Raw genomic sequence first — 23,268 nt, 5'->3', positions numbered from 1 at the left:
CTGACCAATAAAGTGTTCATTTCTACAGTTTTGTATTTCTATGTTGGTCGAGAAACAAACTGAAGTCAGTATATTTATATAGTATTACATATATTAGTACATGTTTTCCTCACTGTAATAATTCCTTCTGTTCATACTGACTATTAGAAGATCCCCACCTAATGCAATTATAATATTAGTGATGGGGAGAAAATCCAAACGGTGTCCACAAGTTAATTTCTGTTTTTCTGTCCAGCTGCAATGGAAGTATCAGACAAAAAGGACTTTGGCGCTAAAAAGACAAAAACTTTGAAAGATATTGGCTTGATTTGACTAATTTTGACAGCTGAAGCTTTATAGTAGCTTCACATGAACTTTTAACTAAATTTTTTGCACAGAAGAAGGCTTGTGGATTTTGGCACCCATCACTTACATTGCACTTACTTTAAGGGATCTTCTAATGGTCAAGTATGAACGGGAGGAATGATTACGGCAAGAACAATAAATGTCAGTGTTTGTTTGGGCGCCTGTCTGTTGTTTTAGGACAAACTTGAAAATCTGTGAACCCATCCTTTAGGTTAGATGACTCCCTTTAGAAAACACGGTCACATTTTGTACAGTTTGGAACAAATCGTTCACTTCCACACCACATGGTTCCAATAAAATGTATAATAACATCGTATGCATTGTATTTAAGCAATCGAAACACACTTTCTATCTCTCTCTATATCTGTGTCACTCAGGAAAGGGGTGAGTGAGGGCGACGTGACTTCTGAGGACCGAGAACACGCCAAGCGCATCGTGTACTCTGTCGTTTACGGGGCAGGTGAGTGGGTGATAAATGATCGGTGACCTGTATTGTTTCAAAATGATAAAACAGCGGGTTTAAGTGTCATTTTAGCAGCAGGTTTCGAAAGCCTACAAGTGGATGATTTTGTTAAGAGGATAGCTGTTAGCATCCATGATCATTTAGAGATAAAACACACACCAGAGAGAGGGGGGGACATCATAGTAGCACAAGGATGTCATCATTTCATCCAAAGATTTCAGGTTATCTGCACATAAAACTACCTGTTTCAATGTGTTTCTGTCAAACTGTGGATCACACAAACAACTCCAAACTCCATCAACACTTGTAGTATACAGAACATCTTTCCTGTTAGACCGGCACGCTTCAGCTTGCCTGTAGTGCTGCTGGAGTTTTGAGCTCCTCCAATATTTTTTCCCTTCTCCGTTCACCTTAGAAGCAGGTGAACTTGTGCCAGAAATTCCCTGCTCTGCTCTCACATTCCCGGTTGCACAAGACGGACGGAGATGTGAGTGTACGAGAAGAAATAGAATAGAGAGAAAAAGAGTGAGGGGAAGATAAATGTATAATGCACCCTTGTGTTCCATAGAGAGGCTCGTCCGTGTCACTTGTGACCTATTTACGGCGTTCTCGTGAACATGCACTCGCACACATGACCAAAGTGATACGCCACGGTGTCACAGGAGGCTACACAAACATATGTGTTGTGTGTGGTGTTTGTTTGCTTTGGAGTGGACATATGGTAGATATCTGAGCCAGCAGGGGGGCCGTAAGAATCGGATGTTTATTTATGTTGATATACGTATGCATGTTTACTTGTGCATTTGTGCTTTTAAGTGTGTGATGAAGGGACGTTTTATAGTCGATCTGCACTCTTCATCAGGTTTTATTGCCAGTGGCCTTTTTAAATCCTTACGTAGACCTGCAGCTTTTTTCCATAGGCTAACACAACGCACTATAACAGTTTCTGGTCTTGTGTGAGCCATAAGATATTGATCAACTTAAATACCTGATCTCCAAATGCCTGTAACGTGGTATGACAACAGTTTTGACAAAACTGCTATTATACCAGACTACAGCAAGTGGTCAAAATATGAATAATCCATCATAATTCATTAAAAAGGGTAACATGCATGGCTTCAGCTATACATGTAAAGCTCATTATTGTCAGTATTTATTTTTTGCTTTAATTTATTACTATAAACGTGTGTGTGTGTGTGTGTGTGTGTGTGTGTGTGTGTGTGTGTGTGTGTGTGTGTGTGTGTGTGTGTGTGTGTGTGTGTGTGTGTGTTTGTTGGGGGTTTGATTTCAACTAGTCTTCTCTTCCAGATCCAGATGTTTTTGATTTTAAAAAACGTGTCACGCTTTGAGCAGTTCTGTTTACCTAGAAGTGTATTTCATGCACAGAAACATTTTTGCTGCTTTTTAAAATTTGAGGCATCTGCTTATGTTTAACCGTATTTAACGTGTTTGAGCCAAAGTAAAGAAGAAGGGGGGGGGGGGAAAGGCACCATATGGCCACAGGAGACACATGCTCACAATAAGCATATTATAGGATAGCATGCAGGGGTTATAATGATTCAGAGTCCGTGTCTGTGCCAACATGTTGGGTTGAAGCTGAGATCAGTCATTTATCTCTGTTACAGTACTCAGAAAGGCGCTGCTCTTTTGGCTTTGTAGGTCAGTGTAGTGAAAGAATTTCTGGCTCATTCCACTCAGAGCGTGAAATTACTATAAATGTGAATGATCAGTTGCCTACACATGTGCTAAACTTGTGGTGCACAGCTAAATAGATTGCACCAGTTATCATTTCTCACCATTTTTTTTTGTATCCTAACAACATTTAAACCTCAATAAGTATAAATATTTGAGTCAGAAAATATCTTTATCCTTATTTGCTGTAATGTAATCAAACACATCACTCAGTGTATGTTGTTTTTATTAAAGCAGAAACAGAAAACACCCATTCTGACCCTGTGAATTTGTCAAGTTTCATGTGCTCGCCGCTCGCTGTGACCTAGACGAGATATATTATCAAAACAGGACATTTACTGTTCTCCCTGAAGACAACATCATGACACAACCAGAAAATGTTTGATTCGATTAACCAATCAGTGACCCAAAAGCGCATGGTTTGCATCAGAATCTACAGGCAAGGAATGGAGCCAGCGGTTATTACTTTGACTTGAGTGTGCTTAGGATGCATTCAGGAGCCCGACAATATCTGATGCTCTCAAGCTGATGATGGAGGGTTCTGTGGTATTTTCTACTTTAGCCGGGGTCACAGCTCAGCGGGAGAAAACAAACACAGGCACACAAACACAGTCACTCACACAATGAATGAGTCAGTTCCAAAGAACTCAATAAACCTCAACAATAATAGCGAATGAGGCAAATGTGTAAAAGCTATTCATCTGAGACATACAGAGGGGGGTGGAGGGGATGGCACTACATGCATGCAGGGACAGTTCACAAAGCAAAAAGGTCAGCACTAAAAATGCAAATAAAATATGGAGTGTGGACGCAGATGTAAAAGAGCGGGACAGGGCGAGAAATCACAAGGCAGATGTAGAAAATGTAGGCCGAAGGCAATAAAGAAGTGGGTGGGGGTGGTGGTGGAGAAGAGAGTGTAATGTAGGGGAAAGGGGAAGAGTGAGAAGTGGGTGGGGCTGAGCCAGAGAGAGAGAGAGAGAGAGAGAGAGAGATAGAGAGGGGAAACCAGAAGAGGGAATGGGAAAGAGCTCCTGATCAGCATAGACAGACAGCTCTTCATGGAAGGATGCGTTGCCATGGAGACCGAATACTAAAAGGAAGCTTTCTCCGGCAAGACAATAATCAGGCCAGGGAGGAGGGGCAGAGCGTCATTACGGACTCGTACACACGCACGTACGCACACACACACAGACACACACACACACACACACACACACACACACACACACACACACAAATAGGTCAACAAGTAAGAAGGCCAGGCGGTGATGTTGAGTTAAAAATGTAACAGAAAGAAGGTGAGACACAGGTACAGTACAGTGTGAAAATAAAGACTAAAAAAAGAATACATAGAATTTAACTTAAAGTACTTGACTCATTACATCTTGTTCACAGTTTGTCAGCTAAGGACTTTAATTGAGTGGACCATTTTTGCCTTTTGAAATATACAAAAACTTTTCAATAAGTCGGGATCAGAAAGGACAATGGCAAAATGAAAGAGAGAGGAAATAGAAAGCAAAGAGGGCAGATCTAACGTGAGGGCAAACTGAAAGATTGACAGGGGTACTAGAGGGGTGCAGGGAGCATCTGTAACGAAGGTTAAAGGTCACTCCCTAAACTGACCTCATTCAGCAGGAATGTGGGGCTTCACTCACACACACAGGAACACACTCATACACTAATGACATATCAGTGGCTTCTGGCCCAACACATAATCAGCCACATTGATGTGCCATCTTGAATTAATTTAGATGTCTCCCCGTTTTCTAAAAGGCAGATTAAAAAAAAAAAAAATTAAGCCCATGTTGGCACCATTAGAATTGTTTTATGGACTTCAAAATGTTAAATATGTAAAATAGCAGCACCAGTAATTCCTGATAAAAATCTCACTTTAGTCAACTTTCAGGGATCATTAATTCTGACTCATATTTGGAATAAATCTGACTTAAAGTATAAAACTCACTTGATTCACCATAAATAATTACCAGTTATTTTATCCATACATTTCCTTGATTGAATTTCCCACAGTGCACTAATCATACTGCATGGCTCCATTATGCCAACGCACAAAGAACACTAAAGTCTTTGTGTGTGTGTGTGTGTGTGTGTGTGTGTGTGTGTGTGTGTGTGTGTGTCTCTTGTGTGTTTGCTGTGATTTCGAATCTCCGCAGAACTTACTGTCCCCTCCTGCTGACCCTCCTACCAGCTCTAAGGCTGTTTGGCATGACATTACTCATCCGCGACCACATATCACACACACCCCTCAGAGCTCAAAACCACAAACACACACACACACACACACACACACACACACACACACACACACACACACACACACACACACAATAACAGTGGCACTCATTAGCTCTCCCTCTACACTCCTCTATCGATCTGTTCCTAACCTCCTAGCCTGCTCCTCTTCTCCTGTTCGACTGTGCATCTTTAACTCAACAAAACTGGCAAGAAAAAGGCTTTACACAAACACACACACACATTCACACACACTCACACACACACACACACACACACACACACACACACCTTGTAGTCTTGCCCTGATCCTTGCCCATTCTGCTTTTATCTTGTCCTCTTCTATCTCTCACCCTTCACTTGGCTCTATTTTTTTTTTTTACCCAGTCATTTATCTTACCCTCTGGTCCAGTCTGTCCTCTTTTCACCTCTCCCTCTTTCAACCCTCTCCTCTTCCTCTGGCCTTTGCCGTCTCTTTTCACTACTCTTCAGTCAATAATGTTAACGTTTTTTTGCTGCTTTTCAGTCTCCGGTTGTTCATTTGTGAGCTCAAGGTCTTCAGTAGTTTGGTCGCTGGCAATGCAGATCATCACAGAGCATCAATATTAACATACTGCAGATATTTGCCAACTTTTCTATCTCTATCTCTACCCGCAATGAATTAAAAAATCCAACTTCTTATACCTTATACAAGTCCATGCTTATGTTATATTTGCATAGCTGCCGTGTCGCCCTTGTAACTTTGCCCTCACGCCCCAATATTAACTTGCATAGTTAAACATCCCCTCCAGACATGTTTCAATATATATAAGGATACTCTGCTTGGAATAACAATGTGTTTGATGTTTCTTTTTTCAATAAAAAATAAATAAAAGTCCAATTACTATATTAAAAATCATTAAAAGTACAGCTCCTCCTTCTTCCTCATTGAAAAATCCAGTATATGGAAATATAAAAAAATTGAACTGCGGTGCGAAAGATGTTTTCTACTTAACTGCAAAGTCCTTTCTCAGTGTATGTGCACTAGAGGCTTCAATTTGTGTAAGTTGCAAACTGGACCAGGATTAGCTCCCAAAATAGTTGCTATGTCACAGATCAGGTCGTAGGAACACGCCTTAAACTCAGATTTCAGGAGAGCGTCGAGAAACTTTCCTCCTTTAGCAGATGAATTAACGATGACATTTTTTAGAGGACGTTGACTTTAAATATCAGTTAGTCAGTTAATGAGTTATAATTGTTTCGCTGCAGGTCGTGAGCGTCTGTCGGGGATCCTGGGGGTGAGCGCTGAGCAGGCGAGCCGGTTCCAGGACAGCTTCCTGCAGACCTACAGAGAAGTCCAGGCCTTCATCCAGAGGACCATCCAGCAGTGCCACAAACAAGGTGTGTGTGTGTGTGTGTGTGTGTGTGTGTGTGTGTGTGTGTGTGTGTGTGTGTGTGTGTGTGTGTGTGTGTGTGTGTGTGTGTGTGTGTGTGTGTGTGTGTGTGTGTGTGTGTGTGTGTGTGTCTGCCGTAGTGCAAATGCTCATAAAGTATTTAGATATGACACATGTAAACTCTGTAGTGAAATGTTTATTTAAAAGATTAGAGGTTGGAGTCAGAGTGACAGTTGAGGCACGGGACATTAGGTTTTAGTGTTAGATCAGCAGAATACCCCCACAAATATAACAAAAACTTGTGTGTCTGGGTTATGGGTTATGTCTTGCCCTTTTGACACACACTACCTATATTGAATTTCTTTGGCGTGCAAACATACAGGAATCCTCTCTTTCTGTGTGTTTGGCTTTGTGTATGTGCTTTCACTGGCAGGAATGAGACAAACTGCATCGGGTCAATACCTGAGGGGGGGCGAGTTGGATGCGGGTTGGGGTGTGAAGGGGCATGATGGTTCAGACGGGACGCGCTATTTATATTCGTACTGAACTGCCAACACAGCACACCTGAGACTTGAACACGTTCACACAAAATACTGTGAAGTCTGCACTTTAACCCTCATCCTACATAGTGCATGAGCCTAGTGTCGACAGGCAGAGGGATGAGGTCAGCTTGCAGCAAAGCAGTATCTCCCAACCTTTAACACAGACGGGGCATTAAGACTTCAGCCCATGGCCCCATATCTTATCCCATTTTAACTTACTATGCTCCTGTGTTTGCTTTTCCCGTCCATAAAAACATTTAGAGAATCAACTAGTTAGTTTCGATGTAAACCAATTACACCCCAATCAAATTAGTAGAAATCATAAGAAAGAGCCGGTTGTGTCAGTGAATGCCACAATGTCAACTTCACCTACTCTTCCATGCGGTTGCTGCAGGGAGAAGTAGGTCCTTTATTACTTTCTCTTGTGTAACAAGCGTGGGAAAATAACCCGTTTCGTAGAAAACATGAAGAATCAGGTCAGGGCAGAAGATGATTTTCATGCCAGATTTGATCACGGATGCCTGTGTCGCTGACGACTGACCCGGTGTCATGCACAGACAGGTGCTCCATCACCCACAGTAACTTATCACTAGTGAAATACCCCACTTCCCTGCTCATCACTTCCTTTTCCGTGGTGTCGGCTTCCTAATCACAGCGGCGTAATGGACTCATTCTTCCAAAATGCTGCGTGCAGATTACAGTGGAAGCCTCCTCTTTCCCAGGGGCAGAGGGATGTTGCGCCAAACAGTTGTGGCTTTTATTCAGCTCATCACCATGGTGATACTCCCATCAGAGATTTATCTGCCCTGCTCATCCCACACTCTCTGCCTGTCTCTCTGTCTTGCTATCCCTTCGGTTTGTCTGTCTGTCTTTTTATCATATTTTACTCCATCCTCAGCCAGTCGACTCACAGTTTCCACATCTCCTCCTTTTGTGTCTCTCTGGGGAAGGGGATATTTTTATAGTTTATAATATATAAACTACAAAAGATTACCTCATAGCCATCGCTACCATGGCCACGCTTCTTTGAATGGTCCACACTCTGCTTGACAGACTCTGTCCTTGATATTAAAATAAGATAAAACCACTCTCTGGGTAAGCCCTTCCTGTTGTTCGTCATACAACATTTCATTAATGCTCCTGGGATGAATGCTGTACTGTCACTTGTAAAGACTGCCTGATATAAAAAGATGAGGAGAGAAGGAGGATTTTTCTTTGAGGAACAACAGGGAATCACAGAGATGAAATCTTCTGAAGGCCACAGAAGATGCAGAGAAGCCTACATCTGCATAGATATGTAACCACCCCCCGCTGGGCTAACACAGCCTGGCTGATTCACTGTCAAATTCTCCATGCACATACAATACATATGTAGATATTTCAACTGCATATTAATTGGGGAAAGGAGCCGGTAATGGCTTGTCATTCATTAAAAAAATGTTTTTTTAAAATGTGCAGTTTAGCGATATTATGCTTTGTCATGGATATTAGCACGTAAGCACAAATGGCGGCATAACACAGCTGCTTCAGTTTTAACACTGCAAACACACATGATGATAAGAAAAGTCATCTCCTTTTCTCTGAAAGGTTATTTCCTCAACATTTAGAGATTTTAAATTAAGGCCAGATGTATTTACAAGAGATTACCCGAAGATTTGTCAAGAGGGAGACCAAGATAGGCTAAAAAATGTTTAAATCATTCGTGCTAGTGTTTCATTTCACTGTTAAGTTGGGCTTTGAAGCCAAAATCACAATACCAATGTAATTGTTCCTCCAATAAGTATATCTTGATATTATGGCAAAAAAATGCAAATTGCCAAATTACCTAGAAAATAACCAAACAGATGTTCAGTGCAATTAATCAGACTAAACTCGTCACATATGTAAAGCAAAGACCTTAAAGTCCCTGAGAAGTGTTTCTCCGTCGCATTAAAAAACAAGGTCAAAGTTTGGAGAAAAGACTGACACAGTGTAAAACAATGGGTTTGGGTGTGGTTTGATTTCATTTTGATTCAAATATTGCTACATCTTGATTGGTGCATGGAAATACATGACATCACCCTTTTTCCAACTCAGTCCAGCCAAAGCTGTTTTATTAACTCGATCTGCAACCTGTGTGATCCTGTAAGGACCACATCGTTGTTTTTAAGTGCAGTTTGTTTGGAATCATTCATTGTAACAGAATAAAATAAAATGATCACATCATCACCACTGAAAGTTGATATATGACTCATGAATTGTAGTCCGGCCCTACCTTTTAGTGCTGCTGTCATTAAATGTACAGTACTACTTTCTCCACACCATTGACTCTGAAAACAGGCTGAACTTGAAAAGCCTTCACAGCACCGTGTTACTTACTGGAAAGAAACGTCCTTTTGGGTATGAAAAACACACACATACCAGTGTGATTTACTGTCATACCTGTCCGTATAGAAACTGCGTTTGTGCAATGTGTTGTCACAAAGTAGACCGCACATCGCTGTCACTGGGGCCCAGAACAAAGGTCACATTCCTGGCAAAAAAAGGTCACATGCATGTGTGTCACGGGTCAATTCACAGTGAGTAGAAGGGTGTTTTTTTCGTGTATGTCACTATCTGTCGTGAGCCCATTTTCTATGTATTTATGCTTGTGAGTCTATGTGTGTGTGTGTGTGTGTGTGTATGTGTTTTCTAGGAAGAGGGTCATTCAGGTTTCATGCCCTGGTTGGCTTTCCTCATAGTAAGGGATACTAGAGGGATTTAGCTGTAAAGCCCGGTCCATTGTCCGGCTCGTGGAATGTACTGGGCCACTGTGTGTGAGCGCGTTCGTGTGTGTGTGCCACATACCTGCGTGTGATAACATGTGTGCGCTTATGTGTTATGAGTCGAACACGTCACCGCACTCGTGTTACCTTCTTCCATTTGGCGTGAATGTATTCGGGAGTGGGAATGTGTGTCTCTTTGCGGTTTTTTGTCACGCGGTTGCCGGCCAGTGTTTGTGTTTTGCATGCTTGTGTGTGTGTGTGGGTGTGGGTATAAGCCTGCTGTTACCATAATCACCCATAATGCTGTATCAACAAATGACTTTTCATGAAACTGTTATCCGTATATTACACTGTAGCTTCAGTTCTGCTCAGCATGTCGTTACAGGTGACGCACTTGACTGAAAGGAGTGAGACGGTTCTGAAAAAGAGGCAGAAACCGTTTTTTCTACTTATCTCAAAGTTGTGTCTGTCTCGTTGGATTTCTTTTTACTTGGAAGATCTTGGTTTTTGATCATCCTTCTTTCCGTCTTTGATATTTGGCTTTTATTTTGGCATCAATGTCATGACAGATCATCACCAGCTGAGGTGGAGGTAGAGATTATCGCCAAGTCAAGCAAGGACTGAGATACTTTTTCACAGTAATTCCTAAGAAAAGTGCAAATATCAGAAGAATATCTGACAAAAATAACACAGCATTAATGTGGGTTTTTTGCCTTTCTAACCTATTAATTTCCGTTCAATCCCGATAGCCATTAACATGGTTCCATACTTTTGGCTTTCTGTGTGCTTACTGTATAAAGAAAAAACATACTCGCTGCGTATAATATAACTTATTCCTGAATTCAGCAGAATGCAACACCTACTGTAGAAAAGCAAATTCACAATTTTTTAGTATAAATGTGTTTGTCAATCATATCCAGTCATATCATCTAATACTTGAATATATAATATAATGTGTCCTATTGTGGTCCACCATAAGGAAACACACTCACCTTGATTTGGAGAAAGATCACAAAGTAAAGCTACTTCATTTTATCACACTTCCATTTTCAGTATGAGTAAACTACAGCAATGGACCAGGCTGATCAGAATGATGGATGTTAATTATAAAATTTGAATGATCTATTTTCGTTAAGGTTATGTGTTATCCATCATGGGTCGTCGGCGGACCCTTCGCAACATCAACTCCCCAGACTGGGGGATCCGCATGCAGGCTGAGAGGCAGGCTGTCAACTTTGTGGTCCAAGGTAGGATGGCATTCTTTATTTGGATCTCCATTAGCTTCCACAAAGCGGTCGCTAGTCTAAGATTACTGGAAAATTCTGACACATTGGATAAGAATACTTGGCAGGGCCTCATATGCATAGATCATATTCTGTTTATGTTACTCCTTGGGAAATACCTGACATACCAGTAAGACTATATATGCTGTTCACTCTTGGTCGCCGAGTCTCATCACAACTGTATCTATCCTGCATGCTGTCTGATGATCCGAGCCAGCATTAAACGTGCATTAAGAAAGAACTCCTGATTCTCCTCATCTTTGTATCTTCAAGATCATCACAGAAACATCTACTCTCATCAGTAAAAACAGAAAAACTAAAACAAGCCAAATATAAAGATCAGAAAATAAGTCAAATAACTCTACATATGAAAAGGTAGACAATACAAACTTGTGATAAAAACAATAACAAAATGGTTTAAAAACCTTTGAGTTAGTCCACCCATTCTTTCATTTTCTGCCACTTATCTTTGACACAATGGCACCAGACATCGTTCACCCCGGCAACGCCCTCCAGCTCCTCCAGGGGGATCCCAAGGTGTTCCCAGTCCAGAAGAGATATGTAATCCCTCCTGCTTGTTCTGGGTCAGCCCCTGGGTGTCCTACCAGTTGGAACACCTCCAGAAGAAGGCATCCAGGTGGTCACCTAACCAGGTGCCTAAAACCACCTCAGCTGTGAAGGAGCAGCGGCTCTACTCTGACCTCCCCCCAGGATGTCGGAGCTCCTCATCGTATCTCCAAGTCTGAGCCAAGACATTCTCCACTATATTAAAATCGCAAATCAAAGGGTTCAGCCTTTGAATTAGTGTTTTTAGTTTATTTTTATGCATAAATTAATGATCAATATCATAATCTTAGGTCATAAAGGAAGGGGCAGTAGCTAGAAAATACAGTTTTGTACATAAAGGTAATCATTATAATATAATGTGACACCTTTAGAGTAAAATATGTGGACATTACGTCTCAATCATTAAATCAGCTTCCTCTGTTTGCTTGCTAACATTGTTTGACCTGCACACCTCTTTCAGGGCAACATCAGTCATCACTATGACTATCCTTTCACAGCACGCTTGTGGTTGAACAGATGTGTATGAGATGAGTTTATATACGTGTGTGTGTGTGTGTGTGTGTGTGTGTGTGTGTGTGTGTGTGTGTGTGTGTGTGTGTGTGTGTGTGTGTGTGTGTGTGTGTGTGTGTGTGTGTGTGTGTGTGTGTGTGTGTGTGTGTGTGTGTGTGTGTATATGTACAGGCTCGGCTGCTGATCTCTGTAAGATGGCCATGATCAGAATCTTCAACCTCGTCTCGGCCTCTAGTTCGATCTCTGCCAGGTAGCGACCACTAAATATTTTAAACCATAACTCTTCCGTACGTCCTTCTGAATCTATGCTTTCAAAACAAGCTGTATTTATACTCGGGAAACTGATTGAGTCTATCATGCCAAAACACATAAGCAACATTCACTTGTTTACCAGCCAGCTAAATTTGTAGAGTTGAGAAGTGTTCCCAAATGATTGCCGCTGTTACACGCCAAACATTCTGCTAGAGTAAACACACTTGAAGCAACAGCCAGAATATACCAGCATTTGATATGTTTGGATGTTGAGAGAGCAGGGCGCACATTAATGGGAGGACTGGAGCCATCTTGGTGGTTTGCTGATGAAGATCAACCCAGTGTCACATTATCAGTAGTGGATGGCGTGTTATAGAGGGGAAGCGATTATTTGATCATTCAGTTAGTTGCCAACTATTAAATAATCGATTAATCATCATTTGAAGTCCAAATACTCGTCGCTTGTCAAATGTGAATATTTAGTTTTTTTATTCCTCTGTGATTATAAACTGAATATCTTTAGATTATGGACTGTTGCTCAGGACCAAAGAAGGCATTTGAGGACATCAGTTTGGGCTTTGAGACACAGTCATACATGTTTTTCATTTTATAGACCAAATGACTAATCATTTCATTGAGAACATAATCCAAAGATGAATTGATTATAATCAATAACAGCTGCACCCTCGTGTGTTATGTTTTTCTGAATGTGTTTGTAACTGTAGGCTGATCGCCCAGCTTCATGATGAGCTTCTGTACGAAGTGGAGGACTCCCAGATGGAGCAGTTCGCAGGTGAATTTCTTATATTGTATATTAACACTCAAACTTATCAAATATTAAACTTTTATCAAAAAACACACTGTACTTATGACACCATTTGTATAATACTGTATTACATTGTATTATACAGTTTTACCTCAGTTTTGTACTAAATTTCCTTTGGACATTGAAGTATGTTTTTGTGAATTTATGTTAATATTTGTGTGTGCAGCTCTGGTGAAGAGCACCATGGAGTCTCTTCAGCACATCGACCTTCTCGGAGTTCATCTCAGAGTGAGTGAATCAAACCTGCAATTAAAACCATTCAATGATATGATGGTGTCAATATTACACCATTTGTTTATTCATAGACACAACGTTGATGATTTATTTATTTATTTGCTTGGATAAGAACATGGCCAAGAAATATGCACATAGTGTATTTGTAGTGTTTGGTTTCACCTTTATATGCTAGTGTTGTGATCAAACACACATTTCTTAAGTACAGCAGGTATAATGTGGATCCCTCTATTATTTAAAAGTGTTTCAAATGATGGATTAAAATACCTTCTAATGGCAAATATAATGCCTCCAAGGAAAGGGATTAGTGATATCAAACCATCATTAGCTGTGTGTGAGGGAACAGTTTGGTGAATAATGAAAATCGATGCTGGTCACAACTACACATGTATACCAGCAGACTGCCACCCTTTTCCTTTCTTCCCTGTGTGTGTGTGTGTGTGTGTGTGTGTGTGTGTGTGTGTGTGTGTGTGTGTGTGTGTGTGTGTGTGTGTGTGTGTGTGTGTGTGTGTGTGTGTGTGTGTGTGTGTGTGTGTGTGTGTGTGTGTGTGTGTGTGTGTGTGTGTTACCAGGTCCCCCTGAAGGTGGCAGTCTCCTGTGGCAAGTCCTGGGGATCCATGTCTGAGCTAAACATCCCTCCAACATCTCCTCCTCCCTCCCTTTAACTCGCTCTGCCTCTTTTTTCTTCTTTCCACCTCAGCCACCACGCCCATGTACTGAATATACTTTTACTTTTACCGCTGTGGACATTTTCTCTGCTCCCTGTTGGTATGTTCTACCTGAGTTCCTGAGTTTCTTGTTCAATTTCTCTCTCTGTTTCAATCAGTCTATCTCTCTCTTCACTTGTCCTGCATCCACATTACTATGGAAACCAGGCAGCTGCAGCTCCTCGCAGCTCCTCGCAGCTCCCAGTTCTTGCTTTCACTCCATCCGTATCCGGGGGCAACGGCAGGAGCCACAGACTGGATAGCACCAGTTCTCTCTCTCTCTCTCTCTCTCTCTCTCTCTCTCTCTCTCTCTCTCTTTCTCTCTCTCCATCCTGCAAAAACAAAAAAAATAGATTCCTTGTCCTCCTCCTCTCCTCCTCTATTTTCACACTATCTTGTTAAGACCAACGCTGTTTTCTCTGCCTCGTTGCCATGGTGAAGCTACATGTTTGAGAGAGTGCTTGGTATTTATTGGTTCATAAAATTGGTTGTTAGTATGATTTTGTCTTTTTTTAAAAAAGCCATCCTCACATTTTGTTGGTAGCCGTTAAGCTACTGTACATATAAAATGTTATTCTTCTTTGTATTTATTGTTATATGCTTTGTTCGTGCTGAATAAAGCAAATAATAAATAAATAATTGCGTGAGCTCCCACTTGATAAACCCAGTGACCTCCTTAACTCATTTTCATTTCTTCGTGCAGGTTTTTAATATGAACACTAGGAATTAATTCTAAATTAATTGTAGGGATTATGCTCTTATTAACACAGGCGTGAAACAACTGATCCAGCATTTCATCCTTAAATCTCAACACCACAATGTTAGAAATTACACCAGTTTCATGGTAATATATCTCAATATTAAGTGTTGATGAGCAATTTAAGAGAAAAATGGCAAGAAAAAGGAATATTAAAAAATAAAAAAAAGTCTGTAGTATTAAGCTTGTGTCCTGTTATTATAATCACATGAAACCATGTTATTTTGAAGGATGTTTTCTCTAATAAACTTCCCCCATGTATTGGTTACATTCAGCTGATTCAAAGCAGATGATCTAATTTTGCTCAACCGCGAAACATCCAGCACCTCGCTCTCTCCCTCCAAGCTCATCTTTTATCCGCTCACTTGGCTCTAACCCACTCTCCCCTTTGTCTTGTCCGTGCCTCTGTCACACACACATTCCACAAATGCTCGTTCCCGAGTCTTCACACACTTCAGAAACACACACGCCCACACCTTTTATCCACTCCAGCCACCATGAATGCATGTACACACAGTCGCAGACTTCCAGGCACACTGACCGAGTTTCCTTGTCTCTGGCAGTCACAATAAGACCCTTTTTTGCCCCTTTTATGCTGTCCTCCAATTAGGTCCTTTTAAGTCTACAAAATGCATCTAGGCATAACCGTACCTCTTGTGACATTTTAAACAAAGCCTAACCCCCATTACCTATTTGAAATGTCACCTCATGTTGGCTGCTAACTGTAGGAGTTGTCACTTTTTAAATTGTCACTAAGGTGGCATGCAGCATATCCAGGAGCAGCTCTGTATTTACATTCCTCTAGTTTCTTTTCTTTTTCAGTGGAATGAACCTTCACTTTGCCTGTTGAACCCACTGACAGGAATGTGCTCCATGTGTGTGTGTGACTATTCTGATGTGAGGGAAGCTTTTCTCACCAGGTCAGTATGAGCAGTTCAGAGCCAGAGAAATGGACAGTGTTATGGAAATCTGGCCCTCTATTCTCTCATTGTTCTGTGGTTTAAGGGTGCGCGGCCTTCCCCCCTTTGAGAGGGGAGCGTGAGACTGGTATGTTTAAATTCTAGAGGGTACTCTGCACTTTTGGAGTAGGGGTGTTCAAAGTAGGTATGTAGGTAAAACAAATACCAATAAAACTGTTTTGTGGTGTTTAACAAATTCCTTTGTGCACTGTTTAGCTGTAGCCATTGTGCAGGGTGCAACAGCATGCTGGCACTGTACCTTTGCTCAACAGTCAGTGGAAACATTTTCATTTTTGTTTATTTAGCTGTGAAAATGGTCTTGCAACACTCATATGACGAATGGGATAATTATTATGCTATGCAAGCTCTCTTCTGCTTCACTAAATTGAATTACAATGCAAATGCAGGACAGATATTCATTGACCTCCCTTATATATTTTGGACGTTAATATCATTTTGAAGAGGTGAACTTGGTTATGAGTATGCTCATGAGTGTGAAGCCTTGGCTTTAATGACCTGTGCCATTATCAGGAGCCGAGGCCTGCCGGTCCCCGGGAAGACTCCAGTTGTCATGGGCAACAGCATGAGCTTCCCCTAGCTACCATGGCGACCATGAGAAGTGTAAGTACACCCTGCGGCACATATCCTCACAGTGTGATTAACGACACTTATATCTCCTCAAATCTAATATTTATCTCTCAGTATTCTCAGTGTGCGTCATTTCCCCTCCCGTCCCTGCCCTCTTGTTCGCCAAGGGGGGGGAAAAAACTGTTTACTATGGCAACATATAAAAGCTTAATGCATCGTCATGTTTAATTGATACAATATATGTACATCCATGTTTCAATCATAGTCATCATAATGCAGGAAATCCCATCTTTACATCTATACAGTTCCTTTTTGTTGTCAGTATAAAAGAAAGGGTTAATAATCACAATAATAGTAGTAATCCTGGTGTCGTAATGCAGCACTCTTCCAAAGGAATGGCAGAAAGGGAACTGAAAGCTAATAGACCGCAATAAAAATCAGGTTTCACTGCAGTCTCACTGAGGTTGGGGCAGACTGGGTGAACCAACAGCGCCTGAACTATTTTACAGTCTCCAGACTCCATCTCTGACATTCTTCTTCATCTTAAGCACTGGGAGATGGCGCTTGATCAATAGATCTGATAGATTACCACACAATGCCTGGCGTCCGTACTGTACACGAGAATCAAAGCCAACATCATCCCTTTTTTTATTTCTTTTATTTGACCCTGCTATTCCTCTTTTTCATTCACATTCTTTTCTGTCACCTTTTGTAACCCAACGGGCCCCGAGCAATATTTATTCACTCCTCCCCTAGATGAGGCCTCCCTTCTCTCAAATTCCTCGCAGTAGCCAAAGCACCCCTCCTTCCCCTACAAGTCCCCTAACCCCCTATTACAAAGTTCCCTCAGTTATAATTTAACTCCCTTCCCCCTAAGCCCATCCATCTCATCTCCATCTATCCATCAATCCCTCCTTCCTCTCCTCTATCATGGCCGGCTGGTTGACCTGCCTGCCTCCCCACAGTGTGGCTGCATATCAATCCCCTGCTGTGCTTTGTGCGGGTCGGTCTCCTGGCAACAGACAACAGGCATGACAGGGCTGCAGGGCAGAGAGAGCCCATTGCATCGTAGCAGCTTGCTAGCTAGATAGCTCAGTCCAGAACCACTGATATTCATGGTCACAGCTGGTGTGAGCTATAAGCTAACAGAGCTGCTGCTGTTGCAGTGACAGAATCTCTCTGACAACTTGAGAGTTCAAGCAGACAGACAGGACAAGGAAGGCTGTGTCTGAACCCGTCAGTGAGGGCCAGAGACACCAGGGCTGTGATGACGAGCGCTGTAGTCCCTGAAAGTGGTTGTAAGTCAGTATGGGATTGTTGTGAGGTTATACAGATGAGGACACCTGCATTACTATAGAATCTCTTTATTAGTGCTGTAAATATCTTTAAAATATAATTTTATATATTTTAAATCCACAGTTTCTGTTACAAAAGGAGTAAAAATGACCCCCAGATGCTATTTACAGTAAATATACTTTACAACTTTACAGTTACTAACTTACAGATTCAAAAAAAGACTTTGAATCTCACTTGTAAGAAAATTCAACAACGTTGAGAGTTGATTCTGGCAGCTGCAGCATGTTTTAAATTGATTATTTTCAATTGTACTGACAGAGTGGTGGTAGTGGAGATGCAGTGCACGTCTCCTTTAACCGGATGTCTTTGTGGTTAAATAAAAGCTCAGTTAAGAGACTTACACTAGAAACCACTTTCAGAGTGTGGCGGCGCCATCTTTTTCCTGTCTGCTTGAACTTGCTCATTTTATAGCGTCCATTATCCCCCTCTTGTCATTTCTCCCATTTCCTATTGACATCTGTACAAATATGTAGAGGTACACCTGTGTACTTCCATTTCGAGTTTTAAAAAAACACATCTTTGACACCTCTTTGTAAAGAAAAATACAAAAAACAGAAACATTTTACAATCAATCACCCCCTCAGGCTTCTCTATGAGTGGTAACGTTGCAATGCCAGTACTGTGATGGCATCACTGCCACTAATTGATACAGTATAAGGGATATAACATCAATGCAGCATTTCATGTTTATAATAAAACCCTTGTTGATAGTGTGTAATTTGCTTTGTAGTTTTGTCTGTTTCTTTTGTATTTATTGCTTGATTAGATGGCACGTGGGCAGGATTTCTTTTCCAAATAATACCAAGTACAGGATTGTGTTGAACAAAATATAGCCACATAAGGAATAAAAATGCAGCAATTACTGTCACCTTTGGCAAATTTCCACCTCAAAAAAATAGCCATGGGTCATAGTACGAATTACACATTATGGTATCATCATCTGTTGTATATATGCTTATGATACATACAGTTGGTATTACAGGAGAAAGAGAAACTTTATCCATACTTTTCATAGGAAATGTAAAAAATCAAAACTACCTGTACCGTAATAGCAAAACAAGACACAGTTGTGCTACAAGTGCTTATGTGTTCTTGGCACCTGTGGCCTCAGTCCAGAGTGAGTCCTTCTGTAATAGCCACAGTGGAGCAAAATCCTCACCAGAGGTGGAGAGAGAGAGGGAGTCCATGCTGTGGAGCTATGTTGCTGCAGAGCTCCTCCCACTGCCCCAACACATCCCCCTTTTAACTGCAAATATGCCACATTCCTCCCTCAACCCTCGCACTCCTCATTAGGTGGAACGATCCAGGCGACAGCCATCTTCAGACAAAAAATGAACTCCATCAGGATTGGTTAAAACTAGCAAAAATGACAGGTTGCAGTAAATAATCGGCAATAGATGGAGATACAGCTATTTACAATCACACAAAATGTCTAACATCTAATGTAGTGATTTAGTCACTTAATGAAAGAACCAATAGCTGCTTTTCACCTTTTTTTCACTGTTCGTCTCATTCATAAAGTAAAAAAAAGCAACCAGGAAAGATTTAAAACATAAAAATCTTTCTAAGACCTTAAATGTTGGCAGTTTACATTCATGCCTGCGAGTGCTCGCCCCCAAGGCTGTTGAGCATTGACACACCATCAGAGTAACACAGGATCTGTACATTTGTGCAGGTTTGAATTCTATGCTCTTTCACCAGTAGATAAACTGAATGGAATACTGATCATGAGAAATACAGAAATTTGTACTATTTAGTTATTTTAATGGTCAGAACTGAATGTGGCCACATTTTAGGATTTTAAAAACTTCTGAAGTTGAAGCTTTGGCTTTAGTCGTTTTAGTTTGTGCCTTTGTGTCTGCCATCAGAGAGCATCAGATGATCATTTTTGGGTTCTAAAGCACTCTAAACTAAAAGAGCCTTCCCCAGCAAGAGAGGCCTTTATGCAGCACATTTTTCTCAAACCTCAACCAATAGGAAAGCACCCTCACAGTCAAACAAATCACAGAAAACCAAATAGAAAAAAGTGTGAGATTGATTTTGGATTGTACATCAGCAGAACATTTCAGAGGAATGGTTTGTAACTAAATTTACACCCTGGTGGAAGTTGCATACATTTCTACATTCTAACATTTAAGTATGCATTAGCAGTTTTAAACGGGAGGTGAGACTTCACAGGGCATAGCATTCACATGAAGTAGAAAACAGACATTACCCAGAGAACAAATTAATGCATTATAGTCAGTGCACTTCATCTTTACAATTCAAAATCACCCTTTTAACTACCTTAAGCCATGCAGTCCACAAGCTATTCAAACTCCCGCATTTGATTCCAGTTCATAAGGCCTTGGCAAAGGCGTTTTGAATGATAATACCTTCTTCCAGAGCCTGTAACAGCATGGGGTAATAATTTCTCCCAAAATACATGAAGGAGTGTTTTAAATTTCATTAGGCAAAAACTGAGATTGGCAGCAGCAGAAATGGCTCAGAATTTACATTTTTCACATTCTTCCACAGGATCCAGACCACAGTTTATTTTGCAACCCACCTCAGCAAAGCCCACGTTTCATTTTCAACCTTCAGACCTTAGCCAAGTTTATACAGTACATACACAACGCACCAAATTTTGATGCCTGTGTGTTTTAATGAAGTGAGGACATCTGAAGCCTCAGCACGGCTGTTATATCACATTTTACTTTAAGTGAAGTAAAGATGGTTAATAGTCTGCTCTATAGAGTGATTTATATATTTGGAGAACTGGCAGGAATTTGATCTTGCTCATAATGTAGTTTGGATGTTGTATCCTGCTCTTTAATTTTGTGCCTCGTGTAGTTTTTTAGTATTCTGCCTCAAAGTAGGTCAGTGGTAGCTGTTGCTTCAGACACGTTACAAAATACAGTCTGGTCCTTCTATTCAGCATCAATTGAGTTCAAAGCAGAATCATCAAGGAGGTTTGAAGCATCCTCCACATGCTGCCCGGTGAAAACATCTTATGTCGTTTTGAAAACAATACTGTCTGACGCTCTCTGAGCCATTACGGCTCGCTTTTACGTTGTAGGATTTCATAGGGAAATCTTGGGTTGGCTGTAATTTAAAAGACGAGGAACGTGTCAGTTGCTCAACGTTCTCTAAGCGCATCACATTTCACATGGTTTGAACAAAGGGAGGGACATACATATGCATCTCAACAGCTTCAAGTAGCTAAAGTCAACTTTTATCCATTGTGGGGATTATTATGTAGATCCCTAAATATAAAAAAAAAGATGATTGTGGCAAGTATAATCCAAAGTTAGATCCAAAAGAAAACAGGTACGTAGTGTGTACTTTTAGGCATTTAGCTGACACAGGTTGAGGTTCAATCACGTTAACTGCAATAATTATATGTACTGCAGGGAAATACATGTTTTCCTTTGCATCATTTTGTTGAAATGCCCATTGATGATTTTATTCCTGACAAGTGTTTGGGATCCTTACCATGAGCTGGCTTAATAGAAGAAGAGCTACGACAGTTAGTAGTCATAAGCCGACTCTCCCACAGTGATCAAGGAGGGAAACTAACTCTTTTGTCCACCAGCTAGTGTCCAAAAATATCTGAATAGTAATATCCACTTTCATTCCTGCTAGAATGGGACACAACTTCTAAAACAACAAAGATTTATGAGCACTGGCTAGTGGCTATTCTTTCTTTTCTCATCCTTGCCTCGCTTACACTCAAGTTAATTTAAAATAAAGTAAAGAAATTATAAAAATTACAAGTCTATGGTTCCACTGTATGCCATGTGCTAGGAGTTTCTCCCCTAAAAGTTATATTTGCATTCAAAGACACATTTCATGCAAATGGTACAATTTTTCTTTTTTTTCTCCAAACAAAGAAACACGCATTTCTTTTATATGTTCATCTAAAAAAAGAAGCTTATTTTCTTTTTATATATATTTATATATAGAATATGTATATCAGTTAATTTTTTTCTACACTTTTCCAGGGCAGGCACCGTACACGCACCGGGTACAGAGGCATGCCACACTTGCATTGCTTTTGCATTCTACAGTTGGTTGGCTGGCAGGCGAGATGTCATCCAGGCAGCGCCGCAGTTGGTGAGTGTATCCTACGTTTTTCACCAACTCTGAACACACACACACTTTCCCTCTCTCTTTCAGTCTTCTGCAATAACATCCATAATCACACAACCATACGTCATTCTTGCAGCCAGGCACTAATCTGTCCTGTGACACTACAGAGGCAGAGTCACACTGCCCAGATGACATCAGAGTCGGGGCGGGGTCTAGGGTTGGTCCAACAAGCTTCAAATGGAATAATAAAAGCAGTGCAGCAAGGCTCTGTGGCGCATGCAAGAGATGGGCGGGGAGAGGGATGGGGGGATTGGGTGGGGCCTGGGACAGGAAAGGTCAAGGGTTAGTGGAGGGTGTGCAGGTTTCAAATGGAAGGTGTGGGGTCTTGCCCAGGGTTGCAGACAGATTCATGAATGGGATTTAGGGAGTTTGAGGGGATAAAGGGTGGCAAGGCAAAGAGGGTCAGTGCTAACTTCATGACGATTACGTTTGTATTCAATTTTTTTTCACTTTTTTTCCTCTTATGTGATTTTTTTTGGTCATTTTTATTTTATTTTACTTTTTACAACTGATATGATGACACAACTTAGGCTCAGAGTAGTGGATGGCTGAATCTACTGCTGGTTGTATGGTGGGAGGATGGAGATGGAGAAAGATGACATGGGAGAAACTTTTATGTTTTCTTTGCTACATGAGTTACACAATATAAATACATGGGGGTGGGGGGTACCGATCCTAATATATTGGTTTAAATAATTATTTGCCTTTTGTGCTCAGTTATGTACTGAAGGTTTGCAAATATTGCTTGTAGTCATGTCTTACCCAAGTTGTACCCAAATAACCTGGATTAAGGACGCAGCGAGTAGACTGCAGCTTCTTTGTCATTGTCGTAGTTTTGACAGTAAAATTGCGTATTACAATGTGGTAATATGTGTTTAAAGTTATAAAATACTAATTATCAATCAAATACTAAACATTTTCAAAATGTTAGAATTTATCTTTCTTCAGTCAGTAAACAATTTATAAGTACACAGACAGTATTAATGTTAATTAAATTATACTTGACTCATAGCAAGAAAAGTGCGTGTCGGTTCACGCAAATTAAAAATAACTGTTCATCATACACGGTTGAGGCATGTTCTAATGTGTGAACTTAGCCTCGTCAGACACACACACACGCACAAATACACAGTCACATACTCTTAACAATCACACTTACACACACAAGCACTGACATGCAGCTATTATTCAATCTTGGGATCTGTCAGTGCGACACTGAAGCGAGAAAGCTCCACCCTCCTGTCACCTCAACCAATCAGAGACCCTCCCCACAACTCCCGTGAGAAAAGGAGTGATACACTGTTGATAGATCTGGAGGAAAAATAGAGAAGAAGGAGGGATAATTCCACCCAGTTAAATAAGCAGAGAGGAGAATTAAGAGGATGATTCATGAGGAAGATGGACTGTGCTTTTTCATGTCCATTTAGGACACAGGATACACAGTGCATATTCCGGTAACCATCCTGTCATCTTTCTCTCTCACTATGGGGGTCAGTAACACACTCTTGCTGTGCTTCAATATGGTGTCTTGAGAGACTGGCTAAGAGCCATATGACCTGGTGTGTGTATGTGAGAGAGAGACCACACTCTGTCCACAATGCACACACAAAATAAAACGTTGCAATTTATTTATTTTTTTAATTGTGTTTCTCTTATTTTTAACAGAGTGTGTCTGAGTGTACGTGACAA

The 23,268-nt window shown here is 40.9% G+C and overlaps 1 protein-coding gene across 1 annotated transcript in view; it reads left to right on the top strand.

The window, feature by feature from the left end:
• Nucleotides 1–13,746, top strand: part of poln (polymerase (DNA directed) nu) — a 52,758-nt gene extending 39,012 nt beyond the window's left edge. The window contains exons 18-24 of the mRNA XM_062444448.1: nucleotides 723–805; nucleotides 5,999–6,130; nucleotides 10,546–10,656; nucleotides 11,941–12,019; nucleotides 12,747–12,814; nucleotides 13,014–13,075; nucleotides 13,654–13,746. Coding sequence (XP_062300432.1) covers nucleotides 723–805; nucleotides 5,999–6,130; nucleotides 10,546–10,656; nucleotides 11,941–12,019; nucleotides 12,747–12,814; nucleotides 13,014–13,075; nucleotides 13,654–13,746 — 628 coding nt within the window. The remainder of the gene's footprint in view (nucleotides 1–722; nucleotides 806–5,998; nucleotides 6,131–10,545; nucleotides 10,657–11,940; nucleotides 12,020–12,746; nucleotides 12,815–13,013; nucleotides 13,076–13,653) is intronic.
• Nucleotides 13,747–23,268: the final 9,522 nt, after the last annotated feature.

The sequence above is a fragment of the Scomber scombrus genome, chromosome 23, assembly GCF_963691925.1.
Source record: "Scomber scombrus chromosome 23, fScoSco1.1, whole genome shotgun sequence".
In the NCBI taxonomy this organism is placed as follows: domain Eukaryota; kingdom Metazoa; phylum Chordata; class Actinopteri; order Scombriformes; family Scombridae; genus Scomber; species Scomber scombrus.
The sequence above is the reverse complement of the archived record's forward strand: the minus strand, read 5'-3'. Positions and strand labels throughout refer to the sequence as shown.